At 37.4% G+C, this 26,706-nt stretch overlaps 1 protein-coding gene across 4 annotated transcripts in view; it reads left to right on the forward strand.

The window, feature by feature from the left end:
• SS18 (SS18 subunit of BAF chromatin remodeling complex) overlaps positions 1 to 26,598 on the forward strand; it is a 44,558-nt gene extending 17,960 nt beyond the window's left edge. The window contains exons 4-11 of one of the 4 annotated variants that reach the window (XM_074146911.1): positions 479 to 632; positions 6,995 to 7,216; positions 15,853 to 16,020; positions 16,743 to 16,847; positions 18,925 to 19,017; positions 19,748 to 19,870; positions 22,625 to 22,758; positions 24,885 to 26,597. In XM_074146911.1, coding sequence (XP_074003012.1) covers positions 479 to 632; positions 6,995 to 7,216; positions 15,853 to 16,020; positions 16,743 to 16,847; positions 18,925 to 19,017; positions 19,748 to 19,870; positions 22,625 to 22,758; positions 24,885 to 24,911 — 1,026 coding nt within the window. In that variant the 3' untranslated portion in view covers positions 24,912 to 26,597. Of the gene's footprint in view, positions 1 to 478; positions 633 to 6,994; positions 7,217 to 15,852; positions 16,021 to 16,742; positions 16,848 to 18,924; positions 19,018 to 19,747; positions 19,871 to 22,624; positions 22,759 to 24,884 lie in introns of all 4 variants that reach the window. The other 3 variants (XM_074146912.1, XM_074146913.1, XM_074146914.1) reach the window with 3 other exon arrangements.
• The last annotated feature ends 108 nt before the right edge of the window (positions 26,599 to 26,706 follow it).

Raw genomic sequence — 26,706 nt, forward strand, 5'->3', positions numbered from 1 at the left:
TCGGAGGCTTTCGTCTCTTGCCGTACCTGTTTTGTCCCTGTGCAAGGTCTGTTAACGGCAAGAAATTGTTGATGTGAGAGAATTACAATGGAAGGGTTCTTTCTCTGCTCACCAAGCGTTGCTTTGAAAAGGAAACCTTTTGTGTGTGTGGGAGGGAGCCACTCCAGCGACCTGAAATTGTTCAGATATAATTTTTTAATGAGGCATTGATTTGTATATTTTCGTTTTGAAGCAGTGCTTAAAGGTGCTGCGGTGTTGTCTGTATGTAATACGTCATGTAAAATTGATGGAAAGATTAAACGTTTTGCCGAAACTAATACTGGGAGGAGTTAAGCGTCTGGGAAAGAGCAAGGAATGTGTTTCGGTGCTTTCTTTCGTAGCCCGCTGAACAATATAGGCAACTGCTGTACCATATGTACATACAGTGTATTTGTCAGACTAACTGTTTCTCGTGTTTGACTAAACTGTCTCCTTTCAGCCACCCACACAGAATATGCCTATGGGTCCGGGCGGGATGAGTCAGAGCGGCCCTCCCCCTCCGCCGCGCTCCCACAACATGTCTTCAGATGGTATGGTAGGTGGGGGCCCTCCTGCGCCACACATGCAGAACCAGATGAACGGCCAGATGCCTGGTAAGTTTTTCTCCTCTAAGACATTAACACCAGCGTTGCCTGGCAACCGAAACGACATGGGGGCTCAGGGGATACTAGATTGTTGATGACAAAACTGCTTTGAATGCCCCCGAGTACAAGCTCTCTTAGAGTTTGTTAGCTACAGAGCTACGTGACCTGTATTCAGTGTTTATCAGGCTGCCCTTGGGCTTTGATGTAGCTGACACACAGCATTCCTCTGATGAACAGAACTGGCTAAATTTAGTCTGTTTGAAACCGTGCAGTACAGCTGGCTTTAGAAGGCTTATTGGGGAAAGGTATTGGCCTGTGGCTGAGTGAACACAAATCCTTCCATAAAAAGATAATGTGAAATCATCGTAGCTAAATAATTAGGTAATAATAAAATAGATACATCTTAAAGAGGGTGTTTCGAATGTGGGTAAACGTTTAAAAAAAAAAAAAAATCTCTTTAATACAGAAAGTGATCCAGCTTCCACTAATCCTCTGTGTTTTTTATTATTGAAGATGTGTTGAATTGTAAGGGATTTGTAAAGAAATGGCTTCCAGATTATTGTTCTAGGTGTAAATTTTAAGTCAGTTTTTATGCCATCCTGTTTTGTAATAAAAAGAAAAGTGCTTGGGAAGTCGGAAACAAAGCAGTGAAACAAGATGATAAAAGTACCTACCAGTACTGGCTTTGGGGTAACTATTCCCTTTAGCAGTCAGATCAGAATGGAGTAGGCCCTGGAAAAGCGTGCTTCTTTATATAGAGGCTGTTTTCCAGAATTTCTTCTCATAAAGTCATACTGCCTATTTCATGTGAATTGGCTTTCAGCTTAAAATTGCATTCCCCGGATTACTTTTGTTCAGTACCCCTTCATTTTTTTTGTATGGAGGAACTTTTCATACAAAAGCTCTTCAAGGTATTGATTCTTCCAAGAAAGGAAGCTGCTGTCAAAGGATCTTTGAAAATTCATCTCTCAGTGGTCACAAGGATAAGCTCCATGACAGCAATCACAGTAAATAAATGTGCAAAACTTAATATGAAGTAAAAAATACGATTTCTGTAATCTCTAATTTCTGTGCAAGTCCTCATAAAATGGACATGATAGTGACAGCTTTTCTGAGAAGAGTACCTGAATAGCCTCCAGAGGCTGTGTGTAACGAGTGTAATAGAAGATCTAGAGAAGAAGTTAGTTTCATCATACATGTTGGTCATGGTTTGCATTTGGAAGTGGAAAGAGCAATATATGCTGCTCCCTAAGTAGGGCAGAGATATTCTGGTTGTAGAGTCCTCTATCCATCTAAGATCCATCAGCTCCCATGGAGAATAGCATTGCCTCTCACAAATCAGTCTCTTTGACCCTCTAGTGTAATCATATTATTGTTATTATAATGATCTTTTCCAAGGAGAAGGATTACTAAGTCACAATGTGAGCATAATGACTTCACTGCAGAGCCACGGGGGAGAAAAGTCACTCCTTAAACATACATTTTTTGTAATTAGATAGAATAAGAAAAGAGCTCTTATGAAAATGTGTGAAAGGTAAATAGGTTTGTTTTGGTATTCACCTAGACAGATACTTAAATACAGTTTCCAACTAAGCTTTAATTTAGCCTTTCTTCCAACGTATTCCTTTTTTTTAATGTCTGTTCCTTCCCTTCTCTGTTTAAGGTTGTCTCTGAGGATGCAAAGATAAACAGCTTAAGATGAGGGCATCTCTAATATCAGAAAGGCATGCTAAAATCATTTCATAGTTAGGCCTTGGAGAAGGGGAAACAGAATCATCTTGTTAAGTGGATAGCTGAATGATTATTTTCTTTAAGTGGTTGCTAGTTTACCTGTATGTAAGCCTTTGTTTATTTCATAGACACATATTTGTAATAATTTCTGCAGTGTGTGCGTTTGCTTTCTGTTTATAGGGCACTTACTCTAAAGTTATATAAACACTTTGTAATAGAAGCCAGATACAAAACCTTAAATACCTGAGACAGGCCGAGAGACCTGTCGTTGTTCAGCCTGGAGGAGGCTCCGGGGAGACCTTACAGAAGCCGTCCAGTACCTGAAGGGGGCCTACAAGAAAGCTGGAGAGGGACTTCTTACAAGGGCATGTAGTAACAGGACAAGGAGTAATGGCTTCAAACTGGAAGAGGGTAGATTTAGATTAGATATCAGGAAGAAATGTTTCAATATGAGGGTGGTGAGGCACTGGAACAGGTTGACCAGCAGAGAAGTTGTGGATGCCCCATCCCTGGAAGTTTTCAAGACCAGGCTGGATGGTGCTTTGAGCAACCTGGTCTAGTAGGAGGTGTCCCTGCCCTTGGCAGGGGGTTTGGAACTGGATGATCTTTAAGGCCCCTTCCAACCCGAGTCATTCTGTGACTCTATGAAGAGAGAATCTGTCCAAAAGGAATTAAATCACTAAGGTGAAACCCTGAAAATCACAGGCTCAACAGCCACGAGTTGACCAGTCTGGAAGAAATAAAATTTAAAATACCATCTAAGGATTTCTGAAAGGTCTTTTCTGAGCAGGGGCTTCCACATGACTGAATGTTGGTGGAATGGGGGATGGGAGGATTAAAAGAACTGCCTAGGGATGGTCAGGGAATGGGTTAATTTAAAGTTCTGCTGTAGACCTGTCCCCTTACCTAAAGGGCAAAGGATGACTTTTCTCATACATGTGTTCTGGTTAATAAAGGACCTAAATTGCTGCTGAGGCCCTTAATTGCATCCCCTGATAAATGAGTGTCTGCGTCCTCTTACCACCGAAGACAGTCATCATGAACCTTTTTCAGTCTATGGTGGAATTGAGTATTATCTGTACGTATGGTGGATTATGGCTTTTACCTGAAAAAATTACTGTCTGAAGAGTTACATTGACTGAGTTTGTGTAATACAAAGTAAATATAGTCTGGATTTGGAAGGAGATGCTGAACTGGGTTGTGCTGGTGGCAAGTTATCTTCCCAATTTCTTGAGCTTGTTTTATCAAACATAGAAAGTTGAAAGGTAAGATTTGCCATAGGACCTTTGTCCTGGAACTGGCAGGTCACCTTCCTGAATAACAGGTGCTTGTGTATTACCAGCAAGTTATCTGAAATTCTTTTTTCCTTCCTGTGAATGTAGTCGCAACTGCACTTAAGCTGACTTACAGATTCTCAGAGCTAAGATACTGACACTAAGTGGTTAAAAGGGAAAAAGGACTTCTGTTTATAGTCAAGATAGATACTTACTCCACTAACTTTATTGTAATGCAGAATCTAATTAGTATAGCATTTAAAGCAATTATTTTAATGGCAGATAAGCACTTTGTGTCTCATTCGTGCATATTTCATTTGTATTCCGCTCTTCCTATTTCTTTCATTCATATAAAAAAAAACCACAAACAAAAACCTGTTGTGTTCTTACGTGCAGGAGAACCCTGTGAAGTGTTTTGGAAAACTATTTAAAAAAATATTTGTAAAGTGTATTCTTAACTATTTTTCATTTGCAAGATTTTTTGATACTATGATCTTAGCTTTTTCTCTGTCCTTGTCTTCTAGCTTCGAACAAGCTACCTGATTTTGACCCCATGCATGCCTGACATTTCATGTGCTAGTGGTTTGAGTTTTTTTAATGCTTTCCCTGTTTTGGTGCTACCCTAAACATGACGTGTAAACCAGCCTTTTAAAGAGGTGTTTTATTTTTTTCAGCTTCTCTCTTGTGATGATTTTTGCCTTCCCCATTTTGCTTCTTACATTACCAAGTTTTAAAAACTTGTTCCGCTGTGTGCTTTGGGAGCTCTCTGAAATCTACTGTTGACAGTTTCTTCCTTTAAACAAAAAGTAATAAAACCGCTCCCAGGCCCTGACTTTCTGGCACTAATCCTGTGGTCTTCCTTTTCTTATGAGAGAAAATGGGAAACTAGTCTTCTAGCGGTCCTACACAGTTGCTTGGCACTACAGTCTAGAGCTTTTCTTCACTTTAGTTTTCCTTTAACACATTGATGATACCATGGTTAGAGATGATCTCATTTTTTCCGAATTAAACTGTCTCTCTTTTCTCACTATTACTGAGTTAGGCAATGTTGAATTGAAGAGGGGACAATATAGGCATCTGTAGTTCTTTGTCATGGTCATAACCTATTCACTGAGTTATTTTTTCTGTATTTGTGGTGGGTCTGCCTTTGTACCATTCAGCAATCTCTGCTCATCTTGTTTTGCAGGAACAGTGAAGTGTGCATATGATACCTTTCAGCTCTTTCACTTCCCTTGATAAAATACGCTTACACGTTTGTAAGGTGCCTTGAAAAGGGCAAGAGGCTAAATATATCCTTAAATGTATTCTCTGTTCCTTCATGTTGGCTTCTAGTAGCTGTGTTCCTTGATAATTGTTAACTTTTTCTTCTGCATCCTTTTGTTTGCAGATCGGTTGGTGTTACCTCTGTGACCTTGTGTACAACTCTCTTATGTCCTTGTTTTAGCCTTCACTCTGTCCTAGATTAGTGCAGTTGTTTCTTTAGCCAAGACAGGACTCAGGAGCTGTTTACAGAAAGTAGATACTTGGTTTTGTGGTGTTTTGGGGTTTTTTTTGTTTGGTTTTTGGTTTTTGTTGTTGTTTCTTGGTGGTTTTTTTTGCAAGGGGAGATACGTAACCAAATCTCTATCTTCCTACAACTCTGACAGTTTCTTTTCAGTTCCGCTTCTATGTTTTCTGAATTTCTTAGGGTTTTGTAGCTTAAAAAAACCCACCAGTGGCATGTTTAGCAGCAATGGCATCTTCTTGATAAACTCTGTGTCAATGCTTGCCTTGTTTACAGTTGACCTACTCTGTCACATTGCTCTGGTTGTAGATAGCTTCATAAACTCTTCATGTGCTTGTCATATGCATAATCCTTGCACTTCATTTACTTTTTCACTTTGTGGAATCATAGAATGGTTTGGGTTGGAAGGGACCTTTTACCCATCTTTCTTATAAGCTCCCTTTAAGTACTGAAAGGCTGCAGTAAGGTCTCCCCTGAGCCCTCTCCAGGCTGAACAACCCCAACTCTCTCAGCCTGTCCTCAAAGGAGAGCTGCTCCATCCCTCTGATTGCTTTTGTGGCCCTCCTGTAGACCCACTCCAACAGGTCCATGTCCTTCCTGTTCTGAGGGCTCCAGAGCTGGATGCAGTGCTCCAGGTGGAGTCTCACAAGAGCTGACTAGAGGCGCAGAATCACCTCCCTCGACCTGCTGGCCACACTTCCATTGATGCAGCCCAGGATACAGTTGGCTTTCTGGGCTGTGAACACACATTGCCAGCTCATGTCCAGCTTTTCATTTACCAATGCCCCCAGGTCCTTCTTGGCAGGGCTGCTTTCAACCGCTTCATCCCCCAGCCTGTGTTGATACCAACGGTTGCCCTGACCCAGGTCCAGGACCCTGCACTTGGCCTTGTTGAACCTCATGAGGTTCACATGGGCCCACTTCTCAAGCTTGTCCAGGTCATATTTATATCGAGTCACACCTCTTACTCATTTTACTCCTATTAGCTGCTCACTTATCCCAGCTAAAGTAATGAGTAAACTGATCAGGTGGTATTGTACTGTTTATGCTTTTTAAAATAGCCACTGAGAGTAGATTTAACTCGGAGAACAATCCAATTCTAACCTGTGTTGTCCAGAAAGGGGGAAATAACAGGTGAAGAGATATAGTTGGCCTCATGGGTATGTGGAGAGGTTGCTCTTCCTTTGATTCTTTGCAAGCACGAGAGGTGAGCTGATAATTTGGTGTCTGTCCTTCTAGTTGTCATCTCCCACCCTCCTAATCTGTAAATAGTTGCAGATTATTGGCCATAGATTATGTGTGCCAACAATATTAAATATGCCTTCAGCTGTTTTTATTCTACGTGTATTTGTACCATGTCAGTGTTAATACTGCCTGACTTTGGGAAAAAAAATATTAACTGTTCCTTTCAGAAAAGTCTCTAGTATGGTTTGTTTGAATAAACAGAAATGTTACAGCTATTGTAGCAATTATATGTGTAGTTGGGATAGAGCTACCAAGCTGGCTGTTAAACTGATAGTGTACAATTCAGGTTGAAATTCAGGGTGTGTTCTGTGAGTACTAAAAAAACTAATTTTGCATATGATATGGATATAAGATGAGCTATATGATATTTTACGCTTTTGTTCTAGTGGCTTCAGCTGCTCAGCAAAAGAAATATTGCATAATAGAGCTGAATTTTGACTGTTAACTATTTTTTGATTTAAGTTAGGATATCATGAGCAAACTGTTTTATCTTTTTTTAATGTAATTGTATTTAATAACTTTTATTTGTGATTCAGCATGACTATATTTGCTTGATTTATGATACTTAATGTAAAACCTGGTTTGTTTTTTTTTTTTGCCTGTTTTTCCTTCTGAAGGACCTAACCATATGCCTATGCAAGGACCTGGACCTAACCAACTCAATATGACAAACAGTTCCATGAATATGCCTTCAAGTAGCCATGGGTCAATGGGCGGCTATAATCACTCAGTGCCATCCTCACAGAGCATGCCAGTGCAGAATCAGATGACTATGAGCCAGGGACAGCCCATGGGCAACTATGGTCCCAGACCAAACATGAACATGCAACCAAACCAAGGTAAGCAAGGTGCTTGGTAACTTCTGTAAAAAGGAAACATCTCAAGTACAGACCTTTTTAAAAGGTCTTTTCTTGTAGATTTCCTTTTCTAAATGCATTTGTACTCATGGTTGGAGAACTCTACATCTCTTTCTCCCATGTGTCAATGACTTTTTGCTTATTTGCAGACACTGAACTGTTTTCAGGTATTGTGTGAGAATCTGGGAATGGATATGGTTTCATCAGTTATAAGTTTGAACTACTGTTTATCTTTCTCAGACTTTACGCTTCTATCTATTATTTCTTGAGTTGGTAAAATACATCTCTGCTCTTCAGTCTCTTGAGTAAATTGAAAAATTAAAGTCAGGTATGCCTCAGATTTTTGTACCTAATTAATCTTTGTTCTCTGCTGCATGCTGTTTTGGTGTGGAATGTCTCTTAATCTTAAAGAAATAAAATTCAGTTCCAGCAACAAATCTGGTACTCCCTACTGTTTTCGGGAGATGTCCTTGTGTATATAGTAAAATTCAAAACTAATTCTGTATCTAGGATATTTACATAGCATAAACAGATGATGTATCCTGTTGACAGTATGGTCCTTGTTGAAGTGCCAAGGACATTGCAGAATTAAAATATTGCATTAGGGTCACAACAGACCAAATTATTAAATTGTGTGTATACTGCATATTCTTATGAATGTGCTTTGCAAGTCAGCAAGCAGTATTTTCAGTTTAGCTGTTAAGTCTGTTACTACATTGGATCTGGACATAGCACCTGCTAGAAGACATACTGCAGAATTTAAAAAAAATGCTTCTGCCACGTTTACAGCAAATATGAACTCTTATGGATATATCAGCTGAAGGGTATGACTTGAGGTTTTCATATGACTTGAGGTTTTCGTCTCTTTTCTAATGCTGTAGGAGAATGTGGTTTTTCTCTTTTTCTAGGGCTCCCTTCCTGGTCATTGTAGAAAAGATAATCCTCCAGTGGCATAGGTTCTTATTGCAGTATACTCTCATTGGAGACCAAAGCTCCACTTCGTTAGGTAGATACCATTTGTTCCTGAGGTGTAACAGCAGACCAGGTCATACTGGTCAGTTTGGTTATTAGATCACAGAAAGGTACGAAATGGACAAAGATTAAGTTAACGAGAGACCAGAAATTAGTCAAGACAAAGCAGCTGTTTCTGCAGTTTTCTTGCACGTAATGAAAGTAGGAAGTCGAAATCCTTCATCGTCCACATTGTTAATAGTATTTTTCTTAAAATTTAACAGCAGAGGAAACAAAAGATAGGCACATAGCTTGACAGTTCAGAGAGACAGTCAAAAATATTCCCACTTGTGACGGTTTCCTCTGCTATCTGTGTATTCTGGGCTATACATAATGGATTAATTTTGTAAACGTTGTAGGATGCTTTAGAGAAGTCCTGTGCGTGCTCAGTTGAAATGTCTTAGTTGCAGAAAGTTAGCAATAAATACGCAGCAGTATGTGTGAGGGAGCCATCCACAAAGTCGCCCTGCAGAAAACAACTTAACTTGTATGACTGGCTTATGATTTAGGGCTAGCGATTATTCCATCTCAAAGTAGTCTTCTTTACTCTTCCTCATTCCCCTGCTGTATTTTTGCTACTCTGTCAGACTTGAAAATTGCTCATTAGAAATTAGGCAGAAAGATACTTAAAAGGTTTCTGTTCTGAACAAATAATAGTCCTGAAGTGGCTTTGGGGAATAAAGAATAAAACAGTATGTAACCAAATTGTACGTTCAAGAGCAAAAACTTTACTTAGAACAAGAGCTGGTACCATTGCCTGCACCTAGGGCCACGATAAGCTTTTACGTTGGGGAATTCTAATTTTGCTAAATTTTGACCCTATGGGCTGAGATTTTTTTTTTTCCATTCCAAATGTCTGCTTCAAGGCTGATTTTTTTTTTTTTTTGCAGAAGTTTCACAGAAGTGGAGAGCCATTTCTGACAGTGGAGTGAAAAACTACGTTCTTTAAAATATTTCAATGCCTCACAAAAACATTGGTAAATAGAGCACTTCGTGTGTAAATGTAGGAGTGCAGGTACCCCTTGCTTTAGAGCAAGGCTTTGAAACTTGTCTGTTAAGCCAAGGTGCTATTTCCTGTTTCAATTAAAGTATTGTCCCAAATTAGTCAAATTTTAAGTATCTGTGGGGGAGGAATTAAGGCCGAAGATGCATATGTTTGTTATGTATTGGTAGCTAAGGTTTTTCACCTAAGAGGATTCCTGATCAGGTCTACTTAATACATTTCCTCCATTTTCTACTCTTAGTAGTTGAACTTGTTTTGAGATTTGGTGAATCTTCACTCTTGTGACTGCAAGACAGCAGGGGAGAGAACGGCAGAGAAACCTGTGAGACTGTGAGAGGTTTAGGTGGATAGCCAAGATCCAGTCTGGCTGGGCAGAGGGTCGCAGCCAAGCATGGACACTGCAGGCTTCTCATCTAAGTGAAGAAACAAGAATGAGCCACTAGGAAATGTGTTGAGATGGAGTTTAACAAAAAGGGAATAAACAGATTGTGACTTGAAGATTTCTTAATTGGTGGCGTGTGCTGCCATTCAGAAACAGAAATAAACAAAAATTTTCTGAACCTCAGTATTGTTGCCAGGAAGCATTTGTGAACCCCTAAGCACATGTTGTTTCTTATAAAGGGGTGATACATATTGAGAATTAAGACATCCTACTATATCAGTAAATAACAGCACTAGCTAAATGTAATGCTAAATATTCTGGAAGATAAGGTGTTAGCATCTCAAGTTGGCTGTTAAAATTAGTAGATGTTTTTGACCTTAATCTTTCCCTACATGGGTTCCCCATCTGTAGAGAAATAAATCTGATGGTAAGAGTATAATACCATCTGATTTCATGGGAGTGTTGTGAAATTATATTCATTATGAAGATTTGGACATTTTAGTTATGAGTGCCATAAGAAAGCCCATGAGTAAATTAATAATTCTGTCTTCAGTGTTTGACCAGGCAATGGCGTCTCACACAAACAATTAGGATGAAACAAAATATTGAAATAGCTTTTCAGTGAATAATATCTACTGTGTCCTGAATGATGCAAGTACTCTTAGGAAAAAAACATACTATCATATAATAGATAAAGACACCATAATACGCAGAAAGGTTTTATCTAACTTTTGGGTAGTTTTAGCATAACTTTGTCATGTACTTTTTCTAGAAAACATAATGCTGTATATATACATTTTGAGGCAGATGGTGTTAGGAGAAAAAAAACAATGAAAAGGTGCAATCCATTGTTGGATTTACTTTCAGTCCCCACTTTATACTCATTATTGATTTGGCACTAGTTTTTAAAATGCTGGGCACAGGAATATCTTAGATGAGAAGCAAAATTTTCATGGTATTGTTTTTATACAGTCGGTCCAGTGAAAAGCAGAATTTGACTAATTTTGGACTTAGGAATCAAGAGTGTTTTAAGTAGAAGATTCAGTAGATGACTCTTGGTTAAAAAGCTACTGTAGCAGCCTGGGACATCCACAAGGAATATTGGCCACCTTTTTGGAAAAGTTAGGAATCAGCAGGAGCTGAGTGAACGTGGAAGAAACCCCTTTCTTAGGGGTGCATTTCTTCTTCTGTATGGGAAGCTACTTCACTTGAATGAAATATTTAAAGTATTGCCAATTTTTGACTTTTCAGAGGGAAGGTGTAAGCACAGTTTTCTGGAACCTGAAACTTACATGGAAATTCCTCACATTTATTTTGAACAGATCTTTCACAGTCAGAGAATAATAATAAACAGTACAATTGAAGTACTTTAAGGACCAAGAAATCATAGCTTGACCATCTCAGAAACATTGCTTCTCAGATCCTTTTGCTAGGATTCTGTGCCCTTGCTGGAAACAAAATTGACAAACTCCCCAGTCTCTATTTAATGAGCATTATATGTTGCTTGGGGTGAGGGAGGGGAACTAGTTTACTTTTAACAGGTGAACTCTACATGAGAATGTCATGTTGACTCGATCATTTGCAGAACACCAATTGTTGAATCTGGTGCTGAGATTTTGTAAATGACAGTTTCACTTATATACACTTCTAAAAATTGCATTAAAGTTTCAGAGCTCTTTCAATTACAAGCAAATCTGAGAACGTTCCAGAGACAGCAGAGATAAGGCAGGTGCAGAATTCCTGTCTTTTACTGTCCACATAAAGAGAGAACTTAAAGATAGGAATGTTCAGTGTTACCTGTAATATAAAAACATTCAGGGTATGACGGATAAGAATAAAATTATTTCTGAGGTTGAGGACCTTTTGTTAATGTTTCGCCATCTGTTCATTCCCACGTAAGCAGAGGCTGTTAGTTTCAGGGGATTCTTAATTTTTTGGACGTGTCACCTGTTAAAGAAAAATAAAAATGCGTCCACATTCTGAAGTGCCATCATGCTATAGCTAGATTTGTAGGATGCCTAGATGTAGAAGATGCCACAGTTCTGTCTTGAAAAAAAATGATATAAAGAGGTGCCACAGTGTTTTGTTGTTTCATCTTTGTTCCCCAGTGTAAAATGTGAAAGGAAACATTGGTAACTAAGGAATTTTTTGTATGACTTATTTTTAGGTATTTTTTTTCTTAAATTACACCTGAAATTATGGTTCAGTTTGAGATGAGAACTTTGTGGGATTAAACGAGTGTGGAGAAGTTTCTACTACTTTTACTTTGCCGCCTAAATCATACATTAGGAGTAGCAAAAAAATATGTATCCTCAAAGTCTTTTGAGCTAGTGTTTAAGCTGCCCTTCATGTTAAACCGCCTTTAAGATTTTGGTTCATTTGACCAAGTGCATCTGAACTGTAGCTTTTGTCAAGAAACTTGAGAAAATTGAAAGTTAAATTTTTTCTACGGTAGAGTTCCTAAGCTAGCTCTTGCAAGAGTTATCACCATCACTTATGTTTATAAGCAAGCATTTTTTTTTTGTAAACATGAAGAAAAACAACAAAAGTTTTGCTGAGGGCTGCTGCATGGCTAGGGATGTATTTTGTTATTTATGTAACAGTGGACACAATTACGAGGTTTACTGTGGTAAATATGGCATGGTGTGCTCTGCTGATACTCTAGATATGGATATTCGATTTCTTTATCAATATGAGTGCACATTGTCAAATGTCTAAAGAATAGATCTCTTAGCAACAAAACCAACATATTTTTGAAGACTAAGAAACAATAGCTTGTGTACTGATGCTTTTTGATTATACCCAGTAGCTGTTTAATCAGAACAGCAGAGCCACCGGTTTATTTGTGTGTGTGGCTCCTCACTTCTCTGCCTCTTCAGAAGTTTCAACCATGTCAGCAGTTATTCTTGTCCTCTCATAGCATTTGCCACCAGTATCTGAGTTTCAGCGGAGGAGACAAAGCTAAGGAGATGCTTTCAAACTGCTAAGTTTTTCTGCAGCTCTCTCATCCTCAGTGCACTCCTGGTCTCAAATTTGTTAGGTTTTTCTGGGACCCACTTCTAATTTGCATTTCTTTTTCTCTTTGTTCATCTTACACGTCTGCAGACTGGTTTGTCAGTTTCATGAAGTCATTTCTTGTCGGGAGACTGCCACCAGGTCATTGTGTTTATAAGAAAATCAGGTACCAGTCAGTTTTTTCTTAAATCCACATACCTTTTCCTCCCTACACGTGAGTCCTTTTTATGAGACACTGGCTGGAGCAGGAACAGCTTTTTCCATGTAGTAGGTGTAGATGACTTTGAAATGAGCAGTTGAGGACAATGTGTATTCTCAATAATGTTGACTATTTTTAATTAAGTCAAATAACGAGCAGTTCAGTTTTCACCTATTGTCTGGTTTGCTTTACATATTCACTTACTCCATAAGATTGATTTGGGTCTACACGATACATTTTCCAAATGCCTGTTTAATGACTACCAAAATTCCCGACACGCCTCACAGCTCCTACAGCATTACTTCTTAGCATCATCTTCTTCAGACTTTTATCCCAAAAATGCTTCCGCTATATTGACTGTGAAGGCTGCCTTCTGAATATATAGAAACATTTATAGGGCTTTTGTACTATCAAAGTTAAAATAATTTCTTGGAAAGATAATAGTCTGATTGCATACTTGCATATTTAGAGGGATAGTCCTACACAATATTTTCTTGGACTCATTTTAGACTCTGTACAAATCAGATATTTTGTCCTCTCTGGAATAAAAAGCTATATAAATTTACCAAAAAATAGGAATTTCTAAGGAGAGTTTTTGAAAGCAGTGAGCATTCCTTTGCAGTGTACAGTTTTGTTAACTTCCACGTGTGAAGTCTTACCTCCAAATCTGGACGAGATCATGACTTCCACTGAGTGTACTTTGTTGTGACCCTGATTGGAGATTCAAGAGCTGTATTTTAAGTGTACTGTAAAAATACGTGCTATAAGTATTAGAAAGGCTTAGATCATAAACTGATAGTCTTAAGTTTTTGACTTAAGTTTTGTGAAGGGTTTTTCTAGGTTAGTTTTATATCATATTAAGAATTATATGATGAATAAATGTAGCTTTATTGTAGGCTTGATTTTTCAAAATAAAAAACAAATTCAAAGTTCCCTCACCCCTCAAAACTACCGCATTAAATGGTTTCATTGCATGAGAAGATAGAGACTATGGTTCTTTTAGGTATCCTCTTAATAAGAGAGAGATGTGAACCAAACTGGAAGGAAGCCAGGCACTCTGTTATTAACACAATACACAGTCTGATACACGGTAGTGAATTCTCATTGTGGCTCTACAAAGCGTTAATGAAGTTCTAATTTAAAAAGCAAACAGAAAACCTCTACATTGCACCATGGGGACCCAACACATTTTATCACATTGTATTGTGACTAATATTAATATTGTTAATTAACAAGCTTTCTTGAGATCTAGGAATATTATGGCAACAAGTTTTTATTTTTTTTCAAGGCTGCCTAATGTTTCTCAGTACCACCAAGCAGAGGAGCAGTGAAATGGAATGATCTAAATTACCTACTCGTTCACAAGATCAAAAAATGAAATATATTTTTGCTAAGTGAAAAATAATTACAGTATCTCAACTTAAACCATTTTTTTACCTAAAAATTGGGACATGCAAACTGCCATGCTGAAGGACAGAAGCATAACTGGATCATTTTAAGAGTGGCCAATATTTATCTTCAGAGGAAAATGAAGCTTAACAGAACTAAGGCCACTTTACTTCTCGCTGAGAGATTCCACACAGGGGTTTAATGGGATTTAACTAACGCACTTTGAATTCATACCATTAATTAATTTGGCTTAACTTTCTCTGGTAACCCCACATAGACAAGATCTAAGTGACTATATATTCCTTTCCTTATATAAATCTATTGTCAGTATTGTCTGAATCTCGGTAATTTTCCAGCACTGCGGTTTCTACATAGGACTTTCTGCTTGTCGTCCAGCACCTAGTTATTTAAAAATATTAAATGTAGTGGCAAAATCTAGCATGCAGAAAACTAGATGATACCTTTCCTTTTTCTTCTGGGATGGGGCTAAAGAGTAGAAGTGCTAGTTTGATGTTTTGATTTGTTTTGGTTTTTAGTGAGACCTAGTTACTTGTTGAGTTTGTAGTTTATAAAACAAATTTAAAAAAGAAAAAAAAGAAAAAGCTTAGGGTTTCATCATTATAAAGTACGCAATACGTGTTAAGTGGCTTGAATTAATGTATTATAAAAAATATGTTGTTTAAGAGGTTTAGCTCCTTGTCACAACTCTTTCGTCCTCATATTTTTAATACTGGAAAACTTATCTAAAGTGGTACTACAGAGGAAGTGAGGGACCTGTTCTTTGTTAAAAGTTATATCAATCTAACCTGCAGTCTCATATAGTCATCATTTCCATTGCTGTATGGTGCCAGTAGAGTGCTCTTTAACCATCTGTTTTCATTACTGAAGTCTGCATTTTTCCAAGTTCAGCCTTAACCAGATTTTCTTGGTTGATAAAACATGGAAAACTACTTGATCTCTCCTGGTCTTTTTCTGTGACTCATAGAACCTTGGTGCAGCTTGGTGTGAAAGGAGATATTTTTTACAGGCTGCTTGGGGCTGTTCAGTGGTGGGCAGACCGTGTATTCTTGTGGGCCTTTCTGCATAACGTCTATTGTGTGATTGCCTGACTTGCAGGTACAAGTAGCTTGTCTTTATAGGCTAAACAAAATTGTTTATTTTGTGATAACAGCTAAGTGGCTCATCGATGGACTATAACAACAACTCCATGCATATTAAAACTACGCCCCGAGGAGTTCGCGATGTTAAATAATTTTTCTATGACTTGTCAGTATTTCACCCAGGTTTTCATCTACACTTTCTTTGCAGATGGTTTTTTAAAACAAAAAATGGTGGAAGTGTTCAGTTATCCTTGTGTACGAGTAAACTAGTGTCTGCGTGGTTTGAAGAACAATCATCTAGAAAGCATACTTTTTTTAGGCCGACTGCTATTTTGTAATTTGGTTACTGAATTGATCACCTGCATTTGCATAGGTCCAGCAACAATGAATCCTTACAAGAGCACTAGAAATACAGAGCCTTTTTTTGCTGCATTTTTAAAGGTTGAGTTTCCCATGTAAGTTCATTTAACCACAATTCCTGTGTTACAGAAGGCCTATTTGCTGCTTTTCCTTTGGCAGGTCCAATGATGCACCAGCAGCCTCCCTCCCAGCAATACAACATGCCACAAGCAGGTGGCCAGCATTACCAGGGTCAGCAGCCACCTATGGGCATGATGGGCCAAGTTAACCAAGGAAATCACATGATGGGTCAGAGACAGATTCCTCCGTACAGGCCGCCACAGCAAGGTAGGACTTCACTTCAGTGTTTTTACACTGATTTTAAATAATCATTTTTAAACTGTTTTAAGTTGCTTTCTTGCTTATACCAAATTTTGATCAAATCACTGGGTGTCACAAACTTTGTTTGCAGGCTCTTTTTGTTACCCTTTTAAGGGTGGTCCTTGCAGCAACAGATTACTGGTATCACCATGAAACATGAAGACAAGTATCTCTTCTGTTTTGAGTTTTCTGACAAAAAGTATAAAAATACGCATCGCAGATATGCTGATGCAGAATTCGGTTTCGATATTTAAATGATAGGTACAGAAAAGGAACAGAGTGCCTGCCTTGTTCTGAATTTTCTCAATTACAAAAAAGGAACAGTGTTCCACAATCTTGCTTCTCTTTTTTCTTTTTTCTTTGTTTTTTACCAGTCCTTTTAGAAAAGGAATAACTTTATTATTAACACCTTAGCCTGTTATACACATGTTCCTAAAATGAGATCAAAACTGAAGTTTGATACATATGTGCTCAATCTAGTGCAGTCAGACAACTGTGTATATGTATATAGATAGATACAATTTATTATTTTCTTTTTAAGTAAATCAGATTTCATATGTTGTCTGAAATGCAACGATATGGGTGGGGAGTATATTTGAGAAATATTTCTCATACTAAAATCAGAAATTAGCAGGCGTTATAACAGAGCAAACAAGTTATTTACGTATTGACTGGTTGTGGTTTTTCAGGCCCACCACAGCAGTACTCAGGCCAGGAAGACTATTATGGGGACCAATACAGTCATGGTGGACAAGGTCCTCCAGAAGGCATGAACCAGCAATATTACCCTGATGGTAATCTCTCATAAATGTTAACTTTCCCATTTTCTATACCTGCCCAATACTAATGTAGTCATATGCCCAAAATTAGCAAATGAGGCAAGAATAGTAATTGGATATCATGCTTCAGATTGGCAAAACCTTCCAAATTTGGAATTGTTACTACAGTTTAAGTTACTGTGACTAGTTAATTTTACAACTTACTCAAAGCATGTAATTTGTAATCCTCCCATTTGAAACTCTTAACAACAGTTTAAGTATTTCAACATGAAGTTCTGTAATTGGCTTATCTTAAAGTATGGAGGGTTCCTTAGCATATCTAGTATAATTGACATGAATTAAAACAGTCATAACATTATTATAAATAAGAGAGGGGGCGATATCCTTTTATTAAAGATTTTTAAAGATTGAAGTGGAAAAACTTGCTAAAAAGATGTGCTTTTTCTGTAAATATTCTATTTTTTAACTTACATGTTCGGTTTGCACAAATGTGTTATTGCTGCTATGGTATGGGCCTTTAGTTTAATTTTTACAAAGAAAGAAAATGGTCCCTGCCCTGAGGAGATTGTAATTGTGAATCCTCTTTAGAAGTCCCCCCCTGTGCTTTCGAGACAAGACTGGAACTTTGAATTTCATAGATCTGTCCTTCTGCCTCTTGGAATTTGGAGGGCTGAAGGCTATTGGATTGTCTTATAAGTTAGAAAAGTTGCAATTAACCTGTTTTTAGGCTGAGCAGAGAGTGGGAGAACAAAGATGCTGACTCATGACTACTGTGATAACCGTGTGTGCGACTTCATGGTATCTTAAGAAGTTCAAGGAATGTAGTTGATGTTAATGTTTTAAAAATGTATACAAAGCAAAGCTGTGTAATTGACAAAGCAACTATTCATTGCAAATAAAAGGATACAAGTTATTTGTTTGAATTACAAGTTGCATTAACTTGTAATTATTAAGCTTTCATTTAGGAACTGTTATGTCTTACACATGAACTTCAAATGGTTACGGGCAATTTAATGTATTAAGGACAATTCGATTTTACCATCAACAACTCTGTGGCAGCATAGGTTACTTTTCTATTACTTCTCTACTCCTTCTAAAGATTCATTCTTTCATTGTTTCATTATTGCTCTTATGTAGAACATAAAGAGAATATATTGTAAGACTTGTTTTAATGGTTATATATTCATATTAGATTCAATCAACGATGTATAATACAGAACTAATTACAAAGACCACTCAGTTTTAGAACTGTTTTCTTCTTTCCTTATTTTTATTCCAAACTTACATAATTTGTATAATTTAATTTCAAATTTAAACAAAATTTTGGCTTGTTTTCTTGACCAAGTTAGTAATCAGATGTATTTTGGTCATCTGTAAGACAAAATATGTTTGTTCTAGAAACAACAGGTGGGATGCTTACTGTATATGTTGGTTTCTTTATCAGAGATGCCTGTAGTCTCTGAAAAGGAAGGTTTCTTTGTAATGATCCTACTCATGTAAGAGGAATGTAAGAGGAAAAGTTTTCCTATGACTTGTAGGAATTCTGTTTGTAGGGAAAACCTTGAGAATGTTATTTTCCTGTCACTTAAAAGCAAAATCTAATGTAGACTGTGGTTTGTAACTTCATTGAGCTTTATTTGTTATATTTCACACTGCTTTTAGCATATGCTTTTGAATTGGAGATCAGCAGAACAGGTGTTAGACAAAGTATGATAATTGCTTTCTTTGTTCATTCTAATTTAATTCAGGTTATTTACATGTGAAAGGCCTAAATGCTTTCATTTTTTTTTTGAGTGAAAGATAAAGTACATTTTTTTTTTAACTCCCAACAAGGATTATCAGAAGGTTAAGACCATCCATTGCTGTGATGTTGCTAAAACTACTGCATTAAGCCTTTTTTTTTTTTCCTGTCACATGTTAATTCAATATGAAAAGAAATCATATTAATAAGTCTTTGGCTAATACAATTGAAAATTCTTTTTCGTGTATATCCAGTTGAAATTTTTTTCATTTTTCTGAGAAATGAAATATTGTAGGGTTTTCACTCAGAGGCCATTAACGTTTCTTCCTGTCTCTTGTCGAATTGATGTAGGTCATAATGATTACGGTTATCAGCAACCGTCGTATCCTGAACAAGGCTACGATAGGCCTTATGAGGATTCCTCACAACATTACTACGAAGGAGGTATCTATATACCTTCACACACATACGCACATACATTCCCTTTCCTCCCCCACCCGCAACGGGAACAACAATTCTTGCACAACACGACTTAAACCCATGCAAAGCTCTTGTAGAATACTAGTTGCTGGCTGTCTTGAAAACTGCAGGGAACCTGAAGCATTCAGAATAATTTCTTGCAAACACCTAAAATATATAACCACAATATGCCATTTCTAACAACAGTAAAATGACTAAAACATTCTAGAGATTTTTTTTTTACCTCAATGGAAATTTTTATTTAAACATAAATTTGTTGGTTCAGTTGTATATCTTTTTGTGTGTGTATCTATTTTGTATACTTATAGTGCCGTTAGGAAACAGCTTGCTGATCTTGTGTAGCTAGTCTGTGCTCTTGTAGCTGTCCTTAATTTTGTCTTTTTTTTTTTATTTTGTTTAGCATAGTCATGATCTTATGACTGTGATGTTCCAGTAAATGTTTTGCTCGTTTGGCAGAGATGCTGAAAATGCTGCAGTTCAACTTTGCAAAATTGGCTTTAACTGCAGTTCGTTTGGCCGAGTTCCTTCTGTTTGGTTTGAGTTTTCTTTGTTTTGTTCAGTTTTTGAAATTGATACTGCATTTTCATTTTGTTCTTGTGTTGTTGGCTGTGCATCTTAGAAGGAAAAAGAAAAAAAAATAATTAATGAAGTAGGTATCTCTATAAGTTTTTGCTTTCTTGCAATCGTCTTACAGGAAACTCGCAATATGGTCAGCAGCAAGATGCATATCAAGGACCACCCCAACAGCAGGGTTATCCACCACAACAGCAGCAATACCCAGGCCAGCAAGGCTATCCAGGACAACAGCAGGGTTATGGTAAGAACCTGAAGACACAGACAGCAATCAATGAAAAGACCGAGGGAGATCCTCGTGTTATTCCATTCCTGTTTTACTGGGTTGAATGGCCAGGCTTGTGCAAAAGAAACTGTATGCCCGCAATTTTGCTGGGGCAAAACAAGAAGGTGTAGAAGGCAATTTAGGAGAATGTGGTAGCATAGAAATGTGGTAGCATTTCTAGTGTGGCTAGAAAACATTATAACAGGTGTCTGTAATTTAGAAAGACTGTGGTATTTTCTGTCCTCTGTAGGTGAACACAGACTCAGGAGGTCAGAAGGGTCGCAGAGAGCCATTTATACCCTTTCATCCCTGGATTTGCCATTTAGAACAAGATCTTTTGAAAAATAGTTGAAAATTTTATCCAACATAAATTAATCATTCTTTTTAAATTCTTGTACTGATCAGTAAGGAAATTAATAGAAGCGTTGCCAATGCAGCTTTCAAGAGTTTGTTTTCTTGATTTGCACTGGTAGTACAAGCTGCCTTGTACTATGTATGGCAGGAACCACAGAATGGTTAGAATTGGAAGAGACCTTAAAGATCATCTAGTTTCAACCCCTTGCCGTGGCCAGGGACAGCTCTGCCACAAGTGAGATAATGTAGTGCTTGGATTCTAGGAAAATGTCCTAAACAGGAAACTACTACTACTAAAGTAGTAGTATGTAATTTTTGTGTATTACTTCTGAAAACTGCAGGTCAGAAGACCATACAGAAAATACTGCTCTCTTTAAGTTTTGCTTGCTTGTGTATTGTAAAGCTGTATGTATCTATCTCAGAAGAAGGAATCTCTGAAATCTATGTATGTTAACTTTTAGTGCTGTTGCAGGTTTAAATGCTAAAACTTCTGGCATTATGAGTATGTGAGGAAGTTCATGGCCAACTTCTTTGCCATGTAGATAAATGACAGACTCACATTGAATATAGTTATGTTGAGACAGTTAAGTTTTAGGGGATCCACTGAGATTTAGCAAGTTTTCTCCTTTGTTATGGATGAATCGATAGTTCTAAAATAATATTCATGCATTTATATTCTGCTAAACATAGCACAGGAACAGAATGAAGATCAGAGTGAAGGTCCATCTAGCTCACTATTCTAAATGTTATAAGTAAAGAAATACAATCTGACTTATTCTGAAAACTTAGGTTAAGAAATACTAGAGGAAGGGCATGAAGAAATCTGTTGGAATGACTTACCCACTGTAATTTGTAAACCCAAATAGCATACTTCTCAATTTCTATTTTTAGCAGACCTAGATATTGAAGTTTCATTTTTATTTCATAAAATCTATCACTGAATATTTAGAATTCAACTACAAAGAATTACCATGAATAAATAAAACCAAGTTTCATTTGTCAGATGAATGCAGCACTCTTTAGGATGTAGTGTCCTTGCTCCATTTAATATTTAATTGCCTTCTAATTTGCAAAAATAAATCAGCGTCCTGGTCATTATTATCAATCTTTAAGGTTTTGTTCCACTGTAGAAAGCTGAAACTGTATAGTTCAAGGGGATCTGAGGCCTGAGGAGAATGGTGATAATCTATGGAGCTTTTCTTCTCCAGGTCATCTTTTTGACTGTCTCATAGATCCAGAATTACTGAAAGAGTTACCAGCTGATGTTATCTTAATGTCCAGTGCCTGGGGCTAAAACTTGCCCTCCCTAGCACTGAATCACGCTATTACTAAAACACATCTGTTGCTTCTAAGAAAAAAAAAAAGGTTGGTTTGTTTGAAAGAAAGCACTTCTAAAGAGTTGCAATTCTTCCTGATTGCCCATTTTTAAGGGGTGATGTTAAAAAAGCTAACTTAGATCCAGTGCAAAAGATCCATGTGGAGTGTCACTGAAATACGTAGTACACTGTCTCGCCCAAGGTAGGAAGGGATGAGGTTAATTTTGTTTGAAACACGGCTGCGGTGCCTGATGGTAGTAACGTGCAGCTTCCGATGGCGGGCATGCTGAGTCCCTGTGAACAGTAACAGAAAGAGTTTGTATTGACAGAAGAACTGCTTCCTTTTACAGCCAAAAAAAGGCTGGAGCCAAAGTTGGGTTTGGTTCTTTTTTTATTTTGCCTATCCTTTTCCTGGAAAGTTAAGATGACCAGAGGAGTATAGACTAGCAGGGTACTTTTTTTTTTTTCCATCCCACAATAGCATTTACTGTTGTCACATTTCACATTTTGTGCATGTAACTTGCTTGCCTGATGTCCCATTCATTTATGATTGCCTGCTGTGGTGTGAGAACTGAGTTTCTGGCAGTGCAGTGCTGCCAGTCTCTTGAAAAGGTCCAAATGGTAAACGCAGCTGATCATCTGTCTGCTCCTGGCGTTGCAAAGTTCTGGAAGTGGAGCAGGATACAGCAGCAGGAGAGTGTGCCTCCCGAAATCCTGGAATGTGCTCATGTTGATGGCGTGTCATTTCTTGCCTTGTTCTTCCCTCTCTGATGATCTTGTGTGTGGAACCATGTGCATTGGTAATAAATAATGAATATATAAACTAAGGTAAATGCTTCTGTGGTTGGAGCATAGGCCCTGGCAGTGAAGGTGCTTCCCAGGGTGAGAGGAGGACCACTGATCCCTGGTGGTTTTTTGGGTAGGAAAAGACCTAATTGCACAGTAGTGATACTTCTTAGCCCTGCCTAGTTGTAAAATTCTATGCTTTTACTATTACCTTCTTCCTAATGCCTTAAGCAATCCTTTTTTCTTTTTTTTTCATTTACATTTTAATGATCCCCAGGTCCCTCCCAGAGTGGTCCAGGACCTCAGTATCCCAATTATCCACAAGGGCAAGGCCAGCAGTATGGGGGATACAGACCCACGCAGCCTGGGCCACCACAGCCACCACAGCAGAGGCCTTACGGATATGACCAGGTATTCTTTAATTTGATGAGAAAGTTGTGATTCTCACACACTCATTTGATAATCTTAGTTTCTTACAGACGTTTAAACTAATGTATTTGAGGACATCCTTAGGTGTGTATATACAATTCTCATGTATCTTATTTCCAGGTGAGTTACCCAGGAATCATTTGTCTGGAGATAATTAGTCAGTCTCTTCTGAGTTTGCAAAGTTTTAATGTAATTTGGCAAAGTGAGACACTCCAGACAATATTTTTGGACCTTAGAAATTAGGGTGATCTGTTTCATAGCTTCATGGTGGATGACTAATATGAAAAATGAGGTTCCTAAATCTCATGGTGGATCATTCTTCATTACTGCTTTGCAGTGTTAACGCAAACACGAACCTAGTAATTCTCCTCTGCAGTTACAGAACCACCTTCTACTGTAGAGCTGTGTGGGGAGACATGAAACCTATTTCTGCACAGATTTTCTCTGAGCAGTATAAAGGAACACTGAGCATGGGAAAGAAGCGACCTTAAAAATCAATTGTTTCTTTCCTATCACTACTAAGATAAGTTTTAAACAAACAAACAGGAACCAAAACTCTAGGCTAGAGCTGTAGTGGTTGACTCCTGTTAAAAAAAACAAACAACCCTGTCTTCTAAAGGATGAAGCGGAGGTTTTATTCCTGTAGAAGGTACTAAACTGTAAAATCTAATCTTTGTAATATGAATCATTAAGAAATATCATTAAAACATACACTACTGCTTTCCTCAGCATAAATGAAATGAGAGTAACTAAATATACCTTATGATCAAGTTGAGGTTCTAGTGTTTAAATAAAATCCTGGCATGTCAGTAGAAGATCAGTTGAACTTTCAAGAAGAATTTTCCCTTAGAAGTGAGAATAGACACAATTGCCCACATTTTTATAGGAGAACAGTTGTCTTCCTTTCTACAGAAATTAGAAAAGAGAAGGAAGAAGGAACAAACTCTTCTTCCAGTGTGGTAGTTTAGAGATGCAATTACTTCTAACTATTTAACAGATAAACAAAATGCTCACGCACTGAACTAGTAACTTCCTCCTGCAAATAATGGAAGAATGCTTTGTTTGTTGCAAATGTAGGGTCAAGGAAACTTAATCTCAATTTGCTGAGTTTCTTCCAGCTTTCTTTGCAGTGGAAGTGGGTAACCCTGTCTGTAGATAGGCTCTGCTCCTTCAGTGTGTGCAATCTGCGTTCCACTGCACTCAGTTATAGAAGACCTCTTCACTCTTTCATACTGGCCATTCCCATAGGTATTGTGCTGAATAAATTCTCATCTGGCAGCTGTTCTGAAACTCTTCTTCCAGCCTGATTGTCATATTACAATGGAAAAAACTGACATAACGACATAAAACTGAAATTTGAAATACTGCCATATCGTGATGGTACTTAACATGGAATGGCGGTGGGACTGCAGTCTGGAGAATGTTCACTTCATAGCACACTACTTGTTTCTGCAAGCCTTGAAGCCTGTGGTGAAGTATCATGGTAAACGTGTAGCATTGATCCTTCACCTGTGCTTTCCCCTGCAGTACGTGACATTGTGTGAAAAGAAAGAGAGAGTATCAGTAAGGGTGATAATTCTGTGTATTGGATCTATAGAATTAATTTATTTTCATAGGATATGTTGACTAATTCTTGATGTGCACTGGGATGTGTCTTCATTTCTGATACATGTATCAGTCCATGCTTGATAGATGGTATTTTTAGGTATCTCTGAAAGCAGGTTGGTTTCCTAAATTACTTTGTATTTAGGTGACCTTGTCTTTTTGAAATAATTTTCAAGGTTTAGGTGGGAGTAATTCCCGTCTCTTATTTTTTATGGTGTTCTGCAAATTTCACAGCAGTCTGCTGAATTTAATTACATATTCTTCTAATCAAATTAGGTTCCTGGCTTTAAATCCATATCATCAGTCTTACTTTTACAATAAAACATGAATGATTTGTAGTGACATGAGACTCTGTACTACTTACTTACATTGTTTTATCATTTATTGTTACTTGTTTCCACCTTTAAACATCACAGTTTATTTGGATGGTTTTCTGATTTCAGCTTTTAATACAGGAAAATATGCCTTGTGGTCTAATTATGTATTTTGAATTTATTTTTTAGGGTCAGTATGGAAATTATCAACAGTGAAAAAGTACTCACATTCCGGTAGGCAGTATCTATTAGCAGCCATATTGTCTCCTCAGCACTGTGGACATCTTCCTGAGATGAGAACCTCCCATTCCATCTAGCTTTTGGAAAAATCTTGTGGCTGTTTTATGGTATACAGTCTTTATGGGTTAATTGTTAAAGACTGTAGATTCTCAGAAACTGATTTCACATCTCTACTCTAGATGGCAATATTGGACAGAAAATATGTGACATAACAATTTGCAGTGAGTTGAGAACTGTATGTCAAATAGACTGTTACAGACTGAAAGGTGCGAACAGCTTTGTATGTTTATGAAGGTTATGGGAATTTAATATTTTTTCCACAGATTTTTTTTGTAGGGGGAAAGGGGAAATGCACACTTTTTACAGCAGCAATATTTTGTATATTATGTTTTTCATGTGGTGAATATGCAAGACAGTACACTACTCGCTGGGCAGGATAAGAAATCTACTGTTAAAAATGGGTTGGGGCATGATAAGTGCTTGATTGTATAAGTCTCGAAATGGTGTACAATAAAGATAACAGTGAAAAAAGATGGAGAGCATCATACATCACTGATAGGTTCATGTACAAAGAGTAAGAATCCCAGTTATCTAAATGGGAACACGGTTAAGGATGGTATAATATACTATTGTGCAAAGATTAATTTTTTAAGCTTTCCAATTTTTGAGTGAAGCATTTTTGTAAAAATTGTTTCTAACATAGTTTGACAATTTTCTGCAACATTTTTTTGGGTAACAAGATAAATGTTTGGGTTTTATTTCTCAAGTGTTTAGTCACAGCTTTGCATAAGCAAGCTGTAATCCCTCTTAATAATTGCAATAACAAAGAAAATGACAAGTGTTAATTTTACTTGGCTTGAATATGCAAAGAACTTGAAAAAGAATATGGAGGACAGGACTGTATTGTATAAGTGTATTTTAACCTTTAGTTGAATAATTCGTATGTATCAAAATAGCCTAGAAGACTTTGTAAAGCCTATCTAAACTTTCCTAACTGGGAGTTAATACCTTTAGAAAGGGGGCATTTTGTGTGTGTGTCCATTTTTCTTATTGGTTAACATGAGACCAAGGGGTGTTTTATAACATCAAATATAAAACCTGTTGGTGAGGTAAATGCAAAATTTTGTTTTGAACTGCATTAATGCTTATAGTGTTGCATGTGAGATAGAGGCAGCACCTCAATCAATAGCACAGTACACAAAAAAAATTGGGTTTAAGGCGGTCCTGCAACTGTATATCAGATAAATAAATGGATATTCTGTTGTGCAGGAATACATGCATTCAAGAATTCCTGGCAACTTCTATAAAGGAAAAAACTTTAAATTAGCCCAGGAGTAAAATAATATTTCTTTTTTTTTTTTTTCAGTTGGTGATCATGTTGGAGGGGTGGGGGGAAAGAAAAACAGCTAGTGTTCATAATATGTATGACTTTTTACATGGAAGACAAGATTTTCAACTTATTCATTGTTTTTAAAGGGAAAACAATTTTTTTAAAGTCGATAGAAAAAACACATCAAGGTTTGAACAGATACGGCATGAGGAACATTATTATGAATGAAATGCTTGTAGGTTCTGTGCCAATTTTCCACCACTGTGTACTTCATTGCTATTTAAAACTGTACTCCATCAATTCTAATGGAAGAATAAATTATTTGTGATTTTAATTTTCTCATTTGTTTCTTTAAATTAGATCCCTATCACTCTGATGTCTCATCTGGAGACTCTGCTGTGGGTTTTTATTTTATAGAAGTTTGGCCAGAATAACCAAACT

The sequence above is a fragment of the Numenius arquata genome, chromosome 4 (genome assembly GCF_964106895.1).
Source record: "Numenius arquata chromosome 4, bNumArq3.hap1.1, whole genome shotgun sequence".
Taxonomy (NCBI): domain Eukaryota; kingdom Metazoa; phylum Chordata; class Aves; order Charadriiformes; family Scolopacidae; genus Numenius; species Numenius arquata.